This window comes from Bos javanicus, chromosome 10, assembly GCF_032452875.1.
Source record: "Bos javanicus breed banteng chromosome 10, ARS-OSU_banteng_1.0, whole genome shotgun sequence".
Classification (NCBI taxonomy): domain Eukaryota; kingdom Metazoa; phylum Chordata; class Mammalia; order Artiodactyla; family Bovidae; genus Bos; species Bos javanicus.
The window spans coordinates 35,633,557-35,652,870 of NC_083877.1; the positions used below are offsets into that span (position 1 = coordinate 35,633,557).

Here is a 19,314-nt window from a genome sequence, read left to right on the forward strand (position 1 = left end):
TCTCCAACCATGCCTCTCTACCTCCCAACACATTGCCCCTCTCTTACAGCCATTCCTTGATGGGGGAGACAGCAAGAACTCGGAAGTGAGTGGCTAATGATTACATTTCCAGGTTGAAGTGGGGTAGTTATAAGAAAAGGAGCTGGGGATTCTCTGAGTCGCTTCTCTCTCTTCCGGGTCATACTCGCACTTGAATAACAGAATCGAGGTTCCACATTTGAGGGGCACAGACCCAGGTCCAGACCAACTTGAAGAAAGACCCAACTTGAACAGGTGCCTAGCCTCACTGGGAAGTGGTGGGGGTCCGCTGAGGGAAGCTCAGAGAAATTTGGGAGTAAACGTAGCCCAAATTGTCAACCCCTCAGCATTCTGAGCAGTAAAGTGCCGGCATGGAGCTGCTTGCTTTTCTGGGCTTGAAGAATCAGCGTTACAAGTTATGAGGCTCTCGACACGGAGCCCGGGGTCGCTTTTCCTGGTCCCTCACGGAAGACCGATCCCCCGCAGAAACGCCGGTGTGCGAGCTACAGCCAGATGGCCAGACTCCTAACAGCAGCTGTCAGACATGTCTTGGGTAGAGGGGCCCACAACAACGTTCGGGGGATATTTTAAAGACAGGGAGCCCCCAGCTCCTACAGCGCCGCGGCGGGAAGTCTCTGTCCCCGCCCCCCAGTGACGCGCCCATTGGCCAAGCTCTTCCTCGGCCCCGCCCAGCGACCGGCCCGCCTGGCGTCGACGCATGCGCAGAAACCCGCCGCCGCCGCCGCCGCCGCCGCCGCCGCTGCTGCCGCCGCTTCAGCACCGGCGCCCGGACAGCGGCGCCGCCCACGGGCATGGACGGTGGTGGCGGCAGCAGCAGCAGCAGCGATCCGGTTCCCGGCCCGGGTCCGGAAGGGGAGCAGCGGCCCGAGGGGGAGCTTTTGGCCCCAGAAGGCAGCTCCCCGGACAGGTAGGGGCGGACTGTTCCGCAGACCCAGCTCTCTCTCAGTCCTTCCCAGAACCCGCGCCCCAGATATTCCCAGTAGCCGCCATATGTCGCCCCATTCATTCCCCAGACCCTCCCAGAGCCCGTTCTGGCGCCTCCAGACTCCTGGCCCCCTGGCCACGCCCTCTCTCTGCCGATTTTCATTCTCCCTGATACCCACTAATATCAGCCCCCTTCGCCCTCGCTGCCCCCGGGACCTGCCCCACCCACTGTTTCTACCTTACCTCTAAGACCCCGAGTTCCCCCCGCCCCTCCGGCCTCCAGAACCCCTCCCTCTAGGCCCTGCCCCCACGTCTTCTCTGTAAGCCCCAAGCCTGCAGCAACCTCAGTCCGGGTTCTAGCATGTCAATGTGCTCAAGGGTGCGTGTGTGTTGTAGATGGACTCGCCAAGGTGTATGTCCTAGGGAGACGCCAGACACTTGGCCGCCAAACTAGGGTCTGTCTTTGTCCATCACCATCAGTCTCCAGTCTGCCGCCCCGCATGGCCAGCTGCGCACGTGTGGGCTGGAGTCCCCACGTGTGGCAGCCACCTGCACTCTTTGGATGTGATGGGTTGGCAGGCTCTGAGACTCAGGTCACGGTCAGTACCTTCCCTGAAGGAGCACCAGGCTGGCAAGACAGAAGGAACACCTTCCTGCTGAGGGCCCAGATCTTGGTGCCTCTCCTCTCCCTTCCTCCACCATATGTGTGAGGGAACAGCCCAGCCAGGTAACAATATGGCGCAATTTCTGTGCCCTGCCTGTTCTGCCGCCCCCAGGATCCCTCACCTGACATGACGCTGCCTCTCTCTCCTGCCTGGACTGAAATAGGAAACATTCTTTGGGGGCAAAAGCAGAGGTGAACACATTATCTCCAGACTGCCCCAGTTAAATGTATAACCTGTACCTCAGAGTGAAGAAGAGATCCCACAAGCAGAGAGAAATGTTTCCTTGCCTCTACTGTCAAACCAGCCTGGATAGATTTAGCCACCTTTCAGACTGAAAGGCACAGAACTTTCTGCGATGGGATGAGAGACAGGATTAATGTGCTTCTTGGACCAGGGGACTGCCTGGCACTATGGCCTGACCAAAGAGCCAAGGATGGCCAAGGCAGAGATAGTGACAGGGCAGGGGCCAGGAGCATCCCTAGAAGGGGCCGGAGAGTCTTTTGCTGCCTCAGATATTTTGCGCAGGATCAGCCTTATCTTGGACTACTCACTTCCCCTGCACATAGGGCTCATACTTGAACACAGGAACTATTTGCTGTCTTCTAGTAACTCCCTGAGACCTCTGGCCCCTCTCTGCCCCTCCCCAGAGACCCTGGACAAATCAGGCAAAGGGACTCATTTCAGTCCAAGAAACAAAAATTCCTGCTGAACTAAGCAGCACCCTGGAGAATGAATAAGACAGCGCATGCATGCAGTCATGTGCGTGCGTGTGTGCGCGCGCGCGCGCGCACACACACACACACACACACACACACACACACACATTTACTAATGTAAAGACAACAGGGCAACTTGAAACAGTTAATTCTTTGCATCTTTAAAATTACTTTTTATTTTCCTAGTGGCATGAACTGGAACTCCCTCATCTGTCCTGACCATTCTGCCTGATCACATGGATGTTCATATAGCTATATGTCTGTGGCCTTGGGGCATGGTTAATACTCCTGTATATTTGCCCGTTATGGGGCTCCCAAGTGAGGGTCTGGGGCACTATTAGCCAGGCCCTGACTTCTATGGCCATGAGTCAGACCTGTGTCTTCCCTTTTCATTGACCTTCCTACCTGCCCCAGTCACTTGGCCAACAGGCCAATGTGCCCAGGCAAGCAGCCCAGGAAACTGCTCATCCCAGGCAGAGCCATGGAACTGAGGGTGAGAATGAAAGCCCCCAGGGGAAGCAAGGCAGACAGCTGATCCTAGGTTCCTGGAGAGGGATAAAAGGGATGGGGCTGGGCTAGGGAGATCCCAGTAGAAGCAAACCAATGGTGGAGACTTAATTTCCCCTTGAACAGGAGCCTGCTAAGCAAGGGGGGCGCTGATGAGATTTGGTAGGCTGGTTAAGGAGGACTGAGTTTCATTTCTCAGCCACTACCCCCTGGAGTGCTGGCTTCCCTTCATGAAAAAGAAACTGACACTCCAAGTGGGGACTTGACTCCTAAGACAAGCCCAAAGCTCAGTGATGCTTTAAGATCATGGGCAGCTGAAATAGGCACCCTGGCTGCCCCACCCTCCTGACTCTGGAAAGCAGGCCCTACTCTAAAGAGTGAGACCAAGACTAAAATGGGTCACCTTGTGCTTCCCTGGTGGTCCAGTGGTTAGGACTCCACCTTTCAAGGCAGGGGACATGGGTTCAATCCCTGATCTGGGAACTAAGGATCCACACCCCACAGGGTGCAACCAAAAATGTATACAAAATAAAATGGGTCACCTTCATGCCTTCAGGGTCCAACCCAGACCAAGCACAGTGCCCAGCATGTGGCAAGTGCTCAGAAAAGACCTGCAGAATAAAAATCTTAAAGAAATAGATATCCCCACTTATACATATGAAACCCAGGTCATTTTTCCAGCTTCCCTTTGGCCCATGGGGATGGATGTACAAGGGATTTATCTGCCAGGACACTGGTTGCTATATCATTAACTTTATGGGGTCATCTGAGGTCTTGCTTGAAAACAACTTCAGTCAAATTCCTATTTTTCTAAATGTAGAGTTAGTAAAAAAAAAAAAAAAAGAAGAAGAAGTAGTGGTTTAAATCATGAGATAAATTCTAATGCAGCTGTTGATAACAAAAAGAAAAGTACTGAGACTTCCCTGATGGTCCAGTGATTAAGGCTCCATGCCCCTGATGTAGGGGGACTGGATTCTATCCCTGGTCAGGGAACTAGATCCCACATGCTGCAGCTAAGACCCAGCACAACCAGAAACAAATAAATATTTAAAAAAGAAAAGTAATTATAATTATATATGTAGAGAGATTCTTAAGGCGTGAGAAGTTCTCAAATGGAGACATATTATTTGAAGTGCCTAAAGAGTTCAGATTGTAAATATAAATATACTTCTTAATCTACACACTTCCTGCAGCACTGAGTGTGAAGAGGCAGGAAAGCAAATGTCTTCCACATGCCAGGCTCCATGCCAGGCACCTCACAGATCTTACCTCAGTTAATTCCCATACTAACTTGAGCTGCTGCTAAGCTGCTAAGTCACTTCAGTTGTGTCTGACTCTGTGTGACCCCATAGACGGCAGCCCACCAGGCTCCCCCATCCCTGGGATTCTCCAGGCAAGAACACTGGAGTGGGTTGCCATTTCCTTCTCCAATGCATGAAAGTGAAAAGTGAAAGTGAAGTCGCTCAGTCGTGTCCGACCCTCAGCGACCCCATGGACTGCAGCCTTCTAGGCTCGTCCGTCCATGGGATTTTCCAGGCAGGAGTACTGGAGTGGGTTGCCATTGCCTTCTCTAACTTGAGAGGGGGGACCTTATTCTCATACCCCGACTCAGCAGACAAGGATGTCAATGTTCCAAGAACTGTGTATCTTTCCCAAGACCCCAGAGCTAAAGGATGATGGGGCCAGGATCCCACCTCCACTGCTCCCTCATTTTAGTTTCAGCACGAGGGTTATCCCCTCCCCCTCGACTGTCTGCCACCCAGCTTTCTGGCAGGAAGAGAAGGAGCTTACTTTTTTTCAGTTCCTCTACTTGATTTCTGGGCAGAACCCAGCCTCTTTGGGCAATGTCCACTTGCCATCACAGCCAGGACCCTGGCCCATGGCCCCTTCAGCAGTGCAGCAGGCAAGACTGGAAGCCAGGGTTGGATCAGCAGACACCTGGCTGTTCCATGGGAGCTATGCAAATTCTAGCAGGCCAGGTGAGCCAGGAGGATGGAAGGAGACTCACTGGTGGGCCCAGAACCCTCTGGGAATCACCCATGGCCCTCAGGCACTTGGTTCTGTGACCATCTTCTGTCCTAGGTCTAGCAATCCTGCCACTGGGGTAGGACTTCAACTCCCCCTGCACCCAAGGAGTGGGGCTGGGTCCATGCACAGAATACTGCCCCCATGAGTAATTTGGAAAGATGAATCTATTGCTGACTCCTTCCTGGCAAGTCCCTTGGGGGTCCTAACTCCCTTTCCCAACTGTGCACACTCTTGCAGAGCAAACCTCTTCCCGAAATCCTAGGGTTGGTAAAAAAAGGCAATAATTGCTTATGCCAAACTTTCCCTGGCTTTTAAGGTGGGAACAGAAGTGCAGCAGGTGCTTAATCAGCGTCTGACGAGAATGAAGAGACGATTGCAGCAGACAGAGCTGGGCTCAAGGCCCAGCTCTTCAGGGCTCACTGAACCTCAGTTCTCAAATCTATAAAAGGAAAGTACTTCCCCTGTACGGTTTTTAAAGGTGCAAATTAAGATCATATGTGTTTGGGGGTGCAGAGACAGATGAGGGAATGAGACAATGAACCCCAAGAAGTAGGCTGGAGGTGTAGACCCAGAGCCCCCATCCTCGTCGCCTCCTGCCAGAACCAGTAACAGAAAAACCCAAGCCCCATCCGTCTCAGCTCACTGAACACTGCTGGGGCATGGTATGGACCACCACTATCCCACCCCCATTTTCCCTGCCTCCTCCTCCCCCAGGTCCCAGAGCAAGGCTGTGGCCCCGGAGGCCAGCCCAGAGAGGAGCTGCTCCCTCCACAGCTGCCCCCTTGAGGACCCTTCCAGTTCTTCTGGACCACCACCAGCAACTTCCACCCTCCAGCCTGTGGGCCCGTCCAGCCCCTTGGCCCCTGCTCACTTTACCTATCCCCGAGTACAGCAGGAGTACCGGGGGGGAAGCTCCCTGCCAGGGCTTGGGGACCAGGCAGGACTGTGCTCCCATGGCTGCAGCCTCAGCCCTTCGCCAGCCCCCTCACAGCGTGATGGGACCTGGAAGCCAGCATCTGTGCAGCACCACGTGGTCAGCGTCAGGTAAGGAGGAGTCCAGCAGCTGGCCAGCTGCCCTGGAAGGTAGGGCAGGGCTTCAAAGTGGGGCCAACTCCCTGAGGTCTAGATTCCTTCCCTAGGAGGCAGCCCAAGTGTCTCCTGTCTCTGATGGAGGAGGCAGCCTGGAGGGAAGAGGAAGGAAGGGTTGCAACTCGGGAGTGGGGAGGCTTACAAGGGTTGATACCAACTTCCTCTACCCTCTACCCCTACTCCAACCTCCCACCTTACAAGAGGACTCTAGCAAGCAAGTGTCTTTTCTTCTCTCCCATAGGCAGGAACGGGCCTTCCGGATGCCAAAGAGGTAGGCCTGGGCCTTCTCTGGACCCATGGGGTGACCAGGCCCAGTTTAGCTCCACCATCCCTTCTTGGTGGCTTCTAAGCTCACCCATTCCTTGCTGCCATGCCCAACGCCAACTCATGTGGGATCTCTTCCTCTTTCCTAGCTATTCCCAGCTGATTGCAGAGTGCCCAGTGGCCGTGCTGCTGCTGTGTCTGGCTTTCATCCTCCTCTGCACCCTGGCTGGACTGCTGGGGGGCCAGCTACCTGATTTCTCCAAGCCCTTACTGGTGAGGGGCCACAGGGAGGGACGGGGCCCCCATGCCTGACAACCTCAGCTCGATCTGGGGCAGAACTTTGGAGTGGTCCTGCTGGGAGTGGACTCTCCAGTGAGAGCTCAGAAAGGGTACAGAGGTGATCCTCAGGTCCAACCATACAGCCAGGCAGGCCAGCCCTCCCTGCTCCAGGGACCCAAAGGAGCAGAACTGAGAAGGAAGAAGAACTCCCCCTCTTTCTGGTCTGATCTTCTCTGCCCTCCTCCCTCCAGGGCTTTGAGCCTCGGGACACGGACATTGGGCGCAAGCTAGTGGTCTGGAGAGCACTGCAGGCCCTCACAGGCCCCAAGAAGCTGCTTTCCCTTTCCCCAGACCTTGAGCTGAACAGGTAATGGCTTCCCATCTTTCCACTTTTGGGGGCAACCGGAAATAGAACGAGGTCTCCAGAGAGGAGCCAAAGACAGGTCAGGGGACTTCCCTGGCTATCCAGCAGTCGGGACTCTGCACTTCCACTGCAGGGGACACAGGTTTGATCCCTGGTCGGGGAACTAAGATTCCATATGCCATGTAGTGCAGGCAAAAAAAAGTAAAAAAAAAAAAAAAAAAAAAGGCAGGTCAGAGGGCCTTGCTGGAACTCCCTAGGCAATGGTATCTGGCCTCTTCTGAGCCCCTCACCTTCTGGAGAGTGCCTGGTAAAGATTTTTTCTCCACCTTAGCTCAAACCCCCACACCACCCTGAGTCCTGCCACACCCTGGAGCAGTGCCCAAGAGGGGATGGTCCGGCCTCGGAGGATGGTGGAGTCCTTGGAGGACAGAGGGCAGGACAGCTTCTTCTGTGGCCCCCCTGGTAAGCTGCAGCCTGGCCGGTTCCTGGCTTTAATGGTGGTTCTCCCTCTCCCCATCTACTAGAACTGGAGGGCCCAGGAGAACAAATCTGGGCAGACAGAAGGGTAAGGAGACTGGCCAGTCACATTCAAACCAAGGAAGTAGGGTTACAGATGGGAGGATGAGGCAGGTCTCAGTTGCTCCAGCCAGGAAGGGTCAAGCTGGACGGGGGTGTGGCACAGGGGAGGGATGTAGGCCCAGCATCAGGCAGCCAGGCACAGGTTTGAGGCTCCTGAGAATCTGAGCCTCATATGGCCCAGAGTAAGCATCTTCCCTTTGGTGGGCCCAGGATCTGGGGCCAAAGCACTAAGCTCTGGGCCGTGTGTTGCAGAGAAGAGCTACGCACAGCTGGTGTTCATGTCCACCTCAGCGGGCAGCCTGTGGAACCTGCACGCCATTCATTCTATGTGTCGCATGGAACATGACCAGGTGAGCCAGCTGAGGAGGTTCCAGGGCTTGGTGGGGGTGGGGAGAGCCAGGGACACCAGGGACCTGATCATAAGGAAATACAGTTGAACCAAGGTTGCCAGGCTGGGCTAGGAAAACACATTCCCTGCTTAGAAAATTATTGCAACCCTGCTAAGAGGCTCCAGGTTGTAGGGGAGAGGAAAGCGAAGAGTCAGCTGCTTCCAGAAGTGCCAAGACATAGCTGCTGGGAGACAGACCCTCAGAGCCCGGGGATTTTCAAAAGGTCCTGAGGCTCCTCCTTAAAGGAGTCAAGATGTAGCTGCTGGAACAGGGGCCTGACCAGTCAGGTCAAGATACCTCTCTGCCTCTGCCCTGCTGCCTCAAAAGAGGTGAGAGAGCCTGGGATAGTGCTTGGAAACCTGGGCTCCAGCAGTTCCCCTGAGCTCTCTCCTGCTGTGTGTGCCCTACAGATCCGCTCCCATCCCAGCTTTGGGGCTCTGTGCCAGCGTACAGCAGCCAACGAGTGCTGCCCAAGTTGGTCCCTGGGCAACTTTGTGGCTGTGCTCTCCAATCGCTCCTCCTGCCTAGACATTACTCAAGCCGATACAACGCGAACACTGGCCCTGCTGCGGGCCTGTGCCCTCTACTATCACCGTGGTGCCCTGGTGCCCTCCTGTCTGGGACCTGGAAATGACAAGCCCCCACGCTGTACCCAGGTTCCCACCAAGTGCTCCCAGAGCAGTGCTGTCTACCAACTCCTGCACTTCCTGCTGGACAGGGACTTTCTGAGTCCCCAGACTGCAGACTACCAGGTGCCCTCCCTCAAGTACAGCCTGCTCTTCCTGCCCACCCTGAAGGGTGCCTCCATGATGGGCATCTACCTGGACCGCCTCGCTATGCCCTGGGGGCTCTCCGACAACTACACGTCCGTCACCGGCATGGACCTGGGCCTCAAGCAGGAACTGCTGAGGCACTACCTGGCCCAGGACACGGTGTATCCCTTGCTGGCCCTGGCCGCCATTTTCCTCAGCATCGCCCTCTACCTGCGCTCGCTCTTCCTCACGCTCATGGTGCTGCTGGGGGTGCTGGGCTCTCTGCTGGTTGCCTTTTTTCTCTACCGAGTGGCCTTCCGGATGGCCTACTTCCCCTTCGTCAATCTGGCAGCCCTTGTCCTGCTGAGCAGCGTCTGCGCTAACCACACCCTCATCTTCTTCGACCTCTGGCGCCTCAGCAAGAGCCAGCTGCCCTCCGGGGGGCTGGCGCAGCGCGTGCGCCGCACCATGCACCACTTCGGCTACCTGCTGCTGGTCTCAGGCCTCACCACTGGCGCGGCCTTCTACGCCAGCTACCTGAGCCGCCTCCCGGCCGTGCGCTGCTTCGCGCTATACATGGGAACGGCTGTGCTGGCGCACCTGGCGCTCACGCTGGCCTGGCTGCCCTCCTCCGCGGTGCTGCACGAGCGCTACCTGGCGCGCGGCTGTGCGTCCCAGGCGCGTGGCCCGTGGGCCGGCAGCGCGCCCCGGCGACTGGCACTGGCACTCCACCGACGGCTCCGCGGCCTCCGGAGGGCGGCCGCCAGCACCTCGCGCCTGCTCTTCCAGCGCCTCCTGCCCTGCGGGGTCATCAAGTTCCGCTACATTTGGATCTGCTGGTTCGCCGCGCTGGCGGCTGGGGGCGCCTACATCGCAGGCGTCAGCCCCCGCCTGCGGCTGCCCACGCTGCCGCCGCCACGCGGCCAAGTCTTCCGGCCCAGCCACCCCTTCGAGCGCTTCGACGCCGAGTACCGTCAGCAGTTTCTGTTTGAGCGGCTGCCTCAGGGCGAGGGCGGCCACATGCCCGTGGTCTTGGTGTGGGGCATCCTGCCCGTGGACACGGGCGACCCCCTGGACCCTCGCAGCAACAGCTCGCTGGTGAGCGACCCTGCCTTCTCAGCCAGCGGTCCTGAGGCCCAGCGCTGGCTGCTAGCCCTCTGCCACGGAGCTCGGAATCAAAGCTTCTTCGGGGCCCAGCCGGAGGGCTGGCCCACATTGTGCTTCGTGGAGGCCCTCCAGCACTGGATGGAGAGCCCCGGCTGTGCCCGCCTGGGGCCGGGCCTCTGCTGTGGCCACTCGGGCTTCCCCTGGGCCCCGCAGCTTTTCCTGCACTGCCTCAAGATGATGGCTCTGGAGCAAGGCCCGGAGGGCCCCCGGGACCTGGGACCCCGCTTCAATACCCAGGGCGGCTTGGCTGCCCTGGTCCTGCAGTTCCAGACCAACTGCCCCTACAGTCCAGACTATAGCCAGGCTCACCACTTCTACACTGAGGTCAACCACTGGCTGGCAGCAGAGTTGGGCAGGGCACCCCCTGGCCTGCGCCGGGGTTGGTTCACCAGCCGTCTAGAGCTGTACAGCCTGCAGCACAGCCTGAGCACCGAGCCTGCAGTGGTGCTGGGCCTGGCGCTGGCGCTGGCCTTTGCCACACTGCTGCTGGGCACCTGGAATGTTCCACTTAGCCTGTTCTCAGTGGCAGCTGTGGCAGGCACCGTGCTGCTCACCGTGGGGCTCCTGGTTCTGCTTGAGTGGCAGCTCAACACTGCCGAGGCCCTCTTCCTCTCTGCCTCGGTGGGCCTCTCCGTGGACTTCACTGTCAACTACTGCATCTCCTACCACCTGTGCCCACACCCTGACCGCCTGAGTCGAGTGGCCTTCTCACTGCGCCAGACCAGCTGCGCCACAGCAGTGGGGGCCGCAGCCCTGTTTGCAGCCGGCGTGCTCATGCTGCCTGCCACGGTGCTGCTCTATCGCAAGCTGGGCATCGTCCTCATGATGGTGAAGTGCGTCAGCTGCGGCTTCGCCAGCTTCTTCTTCCAATCTCTCTGCTGTTTCTTTGGACCAGAGAAGAACTGTGGGCAGATCCTCTGGCCTTGTGCACACCTGCCGTGGGATTCCGGAACAGGGGAGCCTGGTGGGGAGAAGACAGGTCGACCACGACCGGGGCCGGTGGGAGGGGTACCCGGGTCCTGCTCAGAGCAGTACGAGCTACAGCCGCTGGCACGACGCCGGAGTCCCAGCTTTGACACCAGTACAGCCACCAGCAAGCTGTCTCACCGGCCCTCAGTGCTCTCTGAAGATCTACAGCTGCATGATGGCCCCTACTGCTCCCGGCCCCCGCCAGGCCCTGCATCCCCAAGAGAGCTGTTCCTGGACCACCAGGCAGTTTTCAGTCAGTGCCCGGCCCTGCAGACTTCCTCTCCCTACAAGCAAGCTGGACCCAGCCCCAAAACCCGGGCCAGGCAGAACTCCCCAGGGAAGAAGGCTGAGCTGGTGCAGGCCTCACTAGAAGCCCCGGCCCACCCTCCCAGGCCCAAGCCCCAGGTCGTGGAGCCCTCTGATTGCCTCTGCTCCTCAGCCAGCACCCTGGAGGGGCTCAGCGTCTCTGATGAGACCTGCTTAAGCACCTCTGAGCCCAGTGCCCGTGTGCCAGATTCCGTGGGTGCCTCCCCAGAGGACCTGGATGAAGCTGAGCAGACAGTACCTGAACGGGGCCAGCTCAATGAGAAGCGGGACACACTGTGGCTGGCGCTCAAGGAGACTGTTTACGACCCTTCTCTGCCCACCTCACACCAGAGTAGCTTGTCCTGGAAAGGCCGTGGGGGGCCGGGGGATGGCAGCCCTGTGGTGCTGCCCAACAGCCAACCAGATCTGCCAGATGTTTGGGTCCGCAGGCCCAGTACCCACACTTCAGGCTACAGTAGCTGAGGGAGGCCCAGGGAGGCCCGAATGGGGCACAGAGCCTGTCAGGGATGATGAGGCCAGAGCAGCACCAGGCTAGAGCCTGATAGTGTTTCCCCACATCAGCGTGGGGAGGTCTCACTCTCCAGTTGTGGACTTTAAACCCCGCCAGGTGTTCTAGCCCCCGTCTGGGCTGCTGCTTACTCCCCACACCTGGAGGATTGATAAGGGGGGTGGTCTCTGGAGTGAAATGCCAAGCTCTCCTTGTGACCTGCGAAGGGCTCATCTGCTCCCACAGTGCCAACCAGGACCCACCCTCTAGAAGGGCAAAGGTCATGTGTGCAGCTCCATGTATCAGGGGAGGCTGACTTGGCCCCCATGCCAAGGGGCATGAAGGTCAGTGGGACTAAGGGACCCAGTCCTTGGGATCCTATGGGCCCCTTCATCAACCAAGAGCCCTGGGAAACCTCAGCAGCCTCCTGGGCCTCTCTCACTTTTCAGAGGCTTTTTTTTTATCAGGACACTTCCTTTTCTTTGGGAGAGCCTCTTGGAGTCATAATTGGGCTGGGGTCTCTGTCCTGAATGGTCTACCCCCCTCACATTACCCAATCTGTCAAGAAATTGGTGCCAGCCAAGCAAAGATGGCTTCTGGGAGTAAAGTAGGTGGTGGAGAGATGGTGAGTCCCAGAGCATCCCTGAATTGCTAACGGTCCCTCATGGGAAGATGCTCTGGCATGGAAGTGTCCTCTCCCCTGTTAACACCAGTAAGAATCCTTTACATCCCGCCTATTTTGGTTTGCAGAACACTTCCATACCCATTGTGTCCTGGGAATCTCACCACTTCTGTGTGAGGTAGCCTGTAGTTGGTTAGGTCCTTTGGCCCCCAGGTTGCAAAACTAAGGTTATCTGTTTTCACAAAGTCCCATAGTGAGTGGGTGGCAGAGCAGGTTTCCTAACTGACTCCACAGCAGCTCCCACTGTCCTCCTGTTTACCTGCCCAAGGGACGTTGGCCTACAGCTGTCTTGATCTTTGCTCTGGCACCTTTTAACAACCTGTCTTCAGAGGTGCCTCTGGGTACCACTTTAGGCCTCCGTCTACAGAAGAAGCTACACTCTGAGCAAGCCTGGAGTTCCTCCCCATAGCCCCTGGGCTTCCTTCCAGCTCCAGGTGAGATGCCTACCATCCATGAGGCACCTAAGCTGATCTGATTCCCAAGTTCAGGGTCAGGAGAAGGCCTTGTCCATGGCTTCAGTGTGCAGAGAGCCCCTGCCAGGAGAGGCACTGAGGGCAGTTGAGGCTGAGCAGAATCCAGTTAAGGCAGGAACTCAGGCCTGCCCTCTTTGGGGGTATGGCAGTCTGAAGGTGTTTCGCAGGTCAGGGTTCTGGTTCCCAAAGGACAGGTCTCTCTAGGGGCACTCAGCAGACAAAAGGCTGACTCTCCTTCCCCAAAGCAAAGGGTCTCTCTGGAAGGTTTTATCTCACATGAGAGCTCATGACACCTGGAACATCAACAAATTTACTGAGCACCACTCCACCTCTGGCACTATAAGAGGACAGAGGCATGGAGGGAAAATCAGACATCTGCCCTCAAGGATCTCACCCTCTAGCTGGGGAAACAGCCCCCCACCCCATACATGTAGGCATCAGTGGGTCACTGATGGCACCATACAGCACTTGCTGAGGGCCATATGCCTGTCACCATGAGCATTGCTGGAGCTCAAGCACCCAGGACTGGTAACCAGGAAGGATTCCTGAGCTGGGCTTCAGTATCTCAGTCTGGAAGTGACCTTAACAATCATTTGTTTCAGCAGTTCTCAAACTTTGGAGGCTCAGGACCCTTTGTTCAAAGAATCCTTGTGTGGAAACACTGCATATAAAGCTGAGAAAAAGCAACTACACTGTTGGGTGCTGGGGGTGGGGAAGTCCAGAGCCAGGTCAGCCTCCTTTTTTACTGTGCCTCTCAGGGGACCCTGGGGAACCCTGAAAGCTCTTGGTGGCTCTGAAGAATGTGTTTTGAAAACCACTGATCCAGGTTATTTTACAGATGAGCATCACAGAGGGGAAGGATTTTTCTGGGGCCAAAGAGACAGAACTGGAGGCAAATTCGGGGCTTTGGGCTTTATATATATATATATATACCTGAGACTTACCTCCCACGCCAACTTATAAGAAGTGGGATATGGCGATATCAATGAGATATGGGAGTTGTGGAAGTGCCAGAAGACCATGGGCAGGAATGACAGGTACATCGGCTTTGCAAGATAAAGATGCCCATCTGACTCCCGGTGTCAGGAAGGAGAGACAGTGACTAGCACTAACTTGACCATCTCCCTGGAGTTCTGAGGGACCTCTCTCTCTTCACGTCAGAGAGGAATTCAGCCTCTCTGGCCTAGGGCTGCTCATCCGCCTCTGAGTCCTGGCTTCCCTGACTACAGACTGTCTCCTGTTATCACACAGCCAGGTCGGCAGAGCTCTGGTCATCTGGGATCATCACCCAGAGGGAGGACAAGCTGAGCCCTTCCTCCTGAACATGAGCGGAAGTCTGGCCTTGACTCCATCGTTGTAGCTGCCTCTCAGTGACTCACTGCAGCGCTTCTGCCCTGTGATGTAGGAGGACAGCAGGGCCCTGGACCAAAAGAACCTGCTCCCCGACACCGTCTTTTGTGTCTTATAGGGGGAGACATTGGTGTCTGGGACTGAGGCTTCAGAAACAAGGCCTGAACACAACCACTGACATGTTTGAGAGAGTATGAAGGGATGGATGGGGTGGGCATCATCTGAGCACAACGAAGAGCCCTCCTCGGGGACTTCTGGGTGCCCTTCTCACAGGCCAGGGCCACACAACCCTTCAGGAAGGCAGATGAGCTGGAGCAGCCAAAGTACTGACTGGATTTGTTCTTTATACCAGCGTGCCCAAAGGACTGGAAGAACTCAGTGTAATCCCAGTCAGCACCTCGAACCTGGAGTGGCCCAAACCAACAGCAGGCATCACAGCAGTGGGTAATCCCACCTGCATCTCTAGCTCCAACTTTGGTGTTTTTTTTATATTTGACAGGGTCTTAGTTCCCCGACAAGGGATCAAACCTGTGTCCCCTGTAGGGGAAGTGCAGAGTCTTAACCACTGGACTCCCAGGAAAGTCCCCCTTGCCCCAGCTTTGGAAAGCAATTTGAAGTATTTTCAAAAGATTTACTATCATCATTATGGTGGTTACAGAGTGTATGGCCCTGGACACACATAGAGAGAAGCTTAGAAGCATGCTGTGAGGCTCTGGAAAATTCAAGAAATGGCTCCTTAGCACTGAGACACTGCATTAACACTGATTTGGGACTTGCAGTCATTTCTCCTATTTGTGCCACAGATCCTTGAACTCATACACAGAGCATGAGTATGTGTTATTGTATGTTTTAAAAATGTAACTTGGTATAGTTTGTTACTATGGGAAAACCCATCCTTCCATGGCTGTGGCACTTTGGTGACAATGTCAGAGATTGAGTTGACTGGTAAATCTTAGATTTTACAGGCACAGGGCCTACCCTATACCATGATATTTAGGCAGTATCTCAGCTTGAGCCTGATTCTGAAAGAGACATCTCACGAGAGATTTATAAGCCAAATGCCCTTAGCCCCCTCAAACTCATTCCTCTCCTTCCAGTCCATGACAAGGCAAGTGAGGGGATCAGGAAAGAAGATACATTGGAGAGTTTCTGATCTTTTCTTTCGTGGTGGCCTTATCTTGGCCTTTGATAATACATGTGGGCAATTATGAGCTCTCTGGCATCCATGACATGCATCAAGATTTGCTTGGGAATGGGAAAAAACAGACATTCCTTACCCTTTCTACCCTCACCCTTGTTCACAGGGATGACAGTAGCTCAAGGTGGTGTAGAGGTATTTATGCTTAGGAGAAGTTGTCACTCAATTCACTGGGAAGATGAGAAACAAAAGAAAGCCACCGCGTGCTATGTAAATGGTGGGCTGTCCCAAGCCACCTTGTGCTGAAGAGCCCTGGAAGGACCTTGATAAACTTATCGTGATCATCAGGCCTCTGTGTGGTTATTCATGTTATACCTCAACATAAGGGGATGATCAACAGTTTACCAAATTCACAGACAACAGATTAGAGCTTCAAAATCACTAAAGAGAATCCCTCAGCTGGGCAGACTGATGTGGATTTGAATTCATGATCCCAGCCTCACCTGTAACCTCAGCTCTGCCTAGCCTGCTTCCATTCTAGTTACTAGTTTCAGTTCTTTGCAGCAGTCATTTCATACTTTCTCCTCTTGCTTCCAACATCAGATGCCCTTCACCTCTCTGCACACCTACTTTCAGTAGTCAAAAAACTCATTATTCATAATGGAATCTGGAGGCATCAGATAGAAATTTCCTCACCTTCAAGGCACCAAGTCCCCAGCTTACCTACCCTGCTCCTACTGGCTTCTCGCCTCATCCTTTCTGTTACAAAGAAGGAAGCACTTAATGTCCCCACCAATGATTTATAGCAGATAGGTAGATATAGATAGCTTGGAAGTCAATTTCAAGAGCTTCCTTCTTCATAAGTTCCCTCTCCTCATATTGATCAGCCTAAGAAGGAGTCTTTGGCCAGAAATCTCTCCCCTCCAGCAGTGACCCTTCCTTCATTCTGACTCCTACTACTCTGGCACCATTTTCTGCACTATAAAAAAATAAATAAAAGGACTACTTGAGAATGTTTTGCTTGAGGAAGTCTTTGAGAGAGCAAAGCCAAGAACATATGAACATTATCATAACTGTATTCCATATGGTCACATAGCTTAAGTAGAGACTTGGAGAATATATATGTATAAAGAAAATGGGGCTTCCCTGATGGCTCAGCAGGTAGAATCTGCAGGAGTTACAGGAGATATGTGTTTGATTCCTGGGTCAGGAAGATCCCCTGGAGGAGGGCATGGCAACCCACTCCAGTATTCTTGCTGGGAAAATCCCATGGACAGAGGAGCCTGGTGGACTATGGTCCATGGAGTCACAAAGAGTCTGAAGCAACTGAGCACATATTTTAAATACCCACATTGAACTTGTAGAGATGAAAACTAAAATGTCTGTGATTTAAAAAAAAAAATCCCTGGATGAAATCAACAGTTTAGAAGTTTTAGATCAAAAGGATTAGTGGACTTGAAGATATAGCAATAGAAATTACCTAAAATGAAACATCAAGGGAAAAAATAAGTTTAGAAATAAATACAGAGCATATACAACAGGCAGAAAAAGTGTCCTTTACAGTTATTCAAAATTATGAAATAATTTAGGCAATAACCAAAAATGAAGAGGGTACCTTTTAAAAATAAATATTTTGTGAAGGAATATGAACAAAGGAGTCTGAAGATGCTGCTCTAGGTACCATCTCCCTTGCCCCTTTCTCTCTGACTTTGCTCCTTTGATCATCCCATCTTCCTTCTGAAGCATCCTTTTCTTTCAGCTGGCTCATTCCCATAAGCACATGTATCCACCAGTATCTACATCTTTGAGAAAGTTCTACCTTGACCACCAAACCCACCTCCAGTTATCTGAGAAAAGAAGAGAAGTTAAAGGCAAAGAAGAAAAGGAAAGATATACCCATTTGAATGCAGAGTTCCAAAGAATAGCAAGGAGAGATAAGAAACCCTTCTTCAATGATCAATGCAAAGAAATAGAGAAAACAATAGAATGGGAAAGACTAGAGATCTCTTCAAGAAAGTTAGAGATACCAAGGGAACATTTCATGCAAATATGGGCACAATAAAGGACAGAAATGGTATGGCCCTAACAGAAGCAGAAGCTATTAAGAAGAGGTGGCAAGAATACACAGAAGAACTATACAAAAGAGATCTTCATGACCCAGATAACCATAATGGTGTGATCACTTACCTAGAGCCAGACATCCTGGAATGTGGGCCTTAGGAAGCATCACTACGAACAAAGCTAGTAGAGGTAATGGAATTCCAGGTAGCTATTTCAAATCCTAAAAGATGATGTTGTGAAATGCTGCACTCAATATGCCAGCAAACTTGGAAAACTCAGCAGTGGCCACAGGACTGGAAAAGATCAGTTTTCATTCCAATCCCAAAGAAAGGCAATGCCAAAGAATGCTCAAACTACCACACAATTGCACTCATCTCACATGCTAGCAAAGTAATGCTCAAAATTCTCCAAGCCAGGCTTCAACAGTATGGGAACTGAGAACTTCCAGATGTTCAAGCTGGATTTAGAAAAGGCAGAGGAACCAGAGATCAAATTGCCAACATCTGTTGGATCACAGAGAAAGTAAGAAAGTTCTAGAAAACATATACTTCTGCTTTATTGATTACACCAAAGCCTTTGACTATGTGGATCACAATAAACTGTGGAAAATTCTTCAAGAGATGGGAATTGCAGACCATCTTACCTGCCTCCTGAGAAATCTGTATGCAGGTCAAGACGCAACAGTTAGAATTGGACATGGAAAAAAATAAATAAATACATAAAAAATATAAAAAAAAAATAAAAAGAATTGGACACAGAACAACAGACTGGTTCCAAATCGGGAAAGGAGTACGTAAAGGCCGTATATTATGACTCTGTTTATTTAACTTATATATTAAAGTTATATATGTTCTTTACAGGCTGGCTGTAACGAAGCACAAGCTGGAATCAAGATTGCAGGGAGAAATATCAATAATCTCATATATGCAGATGACACCACCCTTATGGTAGAAAGTGAATTAGAACTAAAGAGCCTCTTGATGAAAGTGAAGAGGAGAGTGAAAAAGTTGGCTTAAAACTGTTAGGTAGTTAGAATAGGCAAAAGGAGTCCAAAATGGCGGTGGCTAAAACACAAGGAAGGGAAAAGCCCACGAAAATAGAACAAAGGAAGGTCAAAGGAAGGTCCGAGGACTGGAGTGAAGACCTCAGGTAGAACAAACAGCACTCCTGGCGAAGCCCAATTTGCATAGGGCAGGCCCAGGTGGAGAAAAAACATGAAAGGAGAAGCCAAAGAACTTTCTCTCCCCTCATCCACCCTGCGCCTGCGCTCTTTCTCTCTCTCTTACTCTCTCTCTCTCCCCCTCCCCTGCCCGCTGGCACGCTCCTCCACTCTCTTAGTGTCTTTGGGTTGGCATGCCCTCACGCTTCGAGTATGGATTCTCCTGCTATCTTCTAAATAAAATAGAGCTGTCACACTGATTTGTCTAAGAGCTATAAACACAGTTTGTCCGAGACCTAAGAGCTGTGACACGCCAAGGGCTTTAATGTCCATCACTCCAACTCTTTGTTTGTGACGAGACAGAACCGAGGAGCATACAACTCGCCTGACAAAACTAAACGTTCAGAAAACTAAGATCATGGCATCCAATCCCATCAGTTCAGTTCAGTCACTCAGGTGTGTCCAACGCTTTGCAACCCCATGGACTCCAGCACACCAGGCCTCCCTGTTGTAGGGAATAGGCTATGCACAGGCCTCTACTATAATTAACAGGGCTTCTTTGAAAAATAAGAATGATTTTCTCATCACCCCAGGTGAAGGGCTCGGAGAAGTAAAAAGTACATTGTGGAAAAATATCTTGAAAACAAACTATTGATGTACTGATGTGACTGATGGAAAACCGTTAGTGACTGTTTCCATAACCAGAGCCTTTAAGGGAGTTGCTGAGAAAGGGCGTCACTAGCTGAAGGGCTAAACAGAGTCATGAAAGGCCTGAAGGTTTGACATTGAGGACTATGCATTTTATATCTTTATCCCCAATCTGAGATTGTAAAGAACAGATATCTCTAGAGCATGTACAAGGAAGTAGATGTTAACAATAAAAGGCATGCAAGGATTAGGATCTGG

General features: G+C 52.9%; 1 protein-coding gene across 1 annotated transcript; it reads left to right on the plus strand.

Annotated features, from left to right (window-relative positions):
- The first annotated feature begins 769 nt into the window (after positions 1-769).
- DISP2 (dispatched RND transporter family member 2) lies at positions 770-15,535 on the plus strand. The gene is made up of 8 exons (XM_061430750.1): positions 770-946; positions 5,594-5,923; positions 6,210-6,239; positions 6,382-6,505; positions 6,763-6,878; positions 7,207-7,337; positions 7,707-7,804; positions 8,254-15,535. Exons 1-8 carry the CDS (start codon positions 831-833, stop codon positions 11,518-11,520), a joined length of 4,212 nt encoding a protein of 1,403 aa, XP_061286734.1. The 5' UTR covers positions 770-830; the 3' UTR covers positions 11,521-15,535.
- The last annotated feature ends 3,779 nt before the right edge of the window (positions 15,536-19,314 follow it).

Excerpts from the sequence above, each read along its gene's own strand:
- DISP2 (XM_061430750.1), top strand. The coding sequence starts at position 831 with ATGGACGGTGGTGGCGGCAGCAGCAGCAGCAGCGATCCGGTTCCCGGC. Across the intron at positions 947-5,593 it reads GAAGGCAGCTCCCCGGACAG|GTCCCAGAGCAAGGCTGTGG; the intron begins GTAGGGGCGGAC and ends CTCCTCCCCCAG. Across the intron at positions 5,924-6,209 it reads CACCACGTGGTCAGCGTCAG|GCAGGAACGGGCCTTCCGGA; the intron begins GTAAGGAGGAGT and ends TCTCTCCCATAG.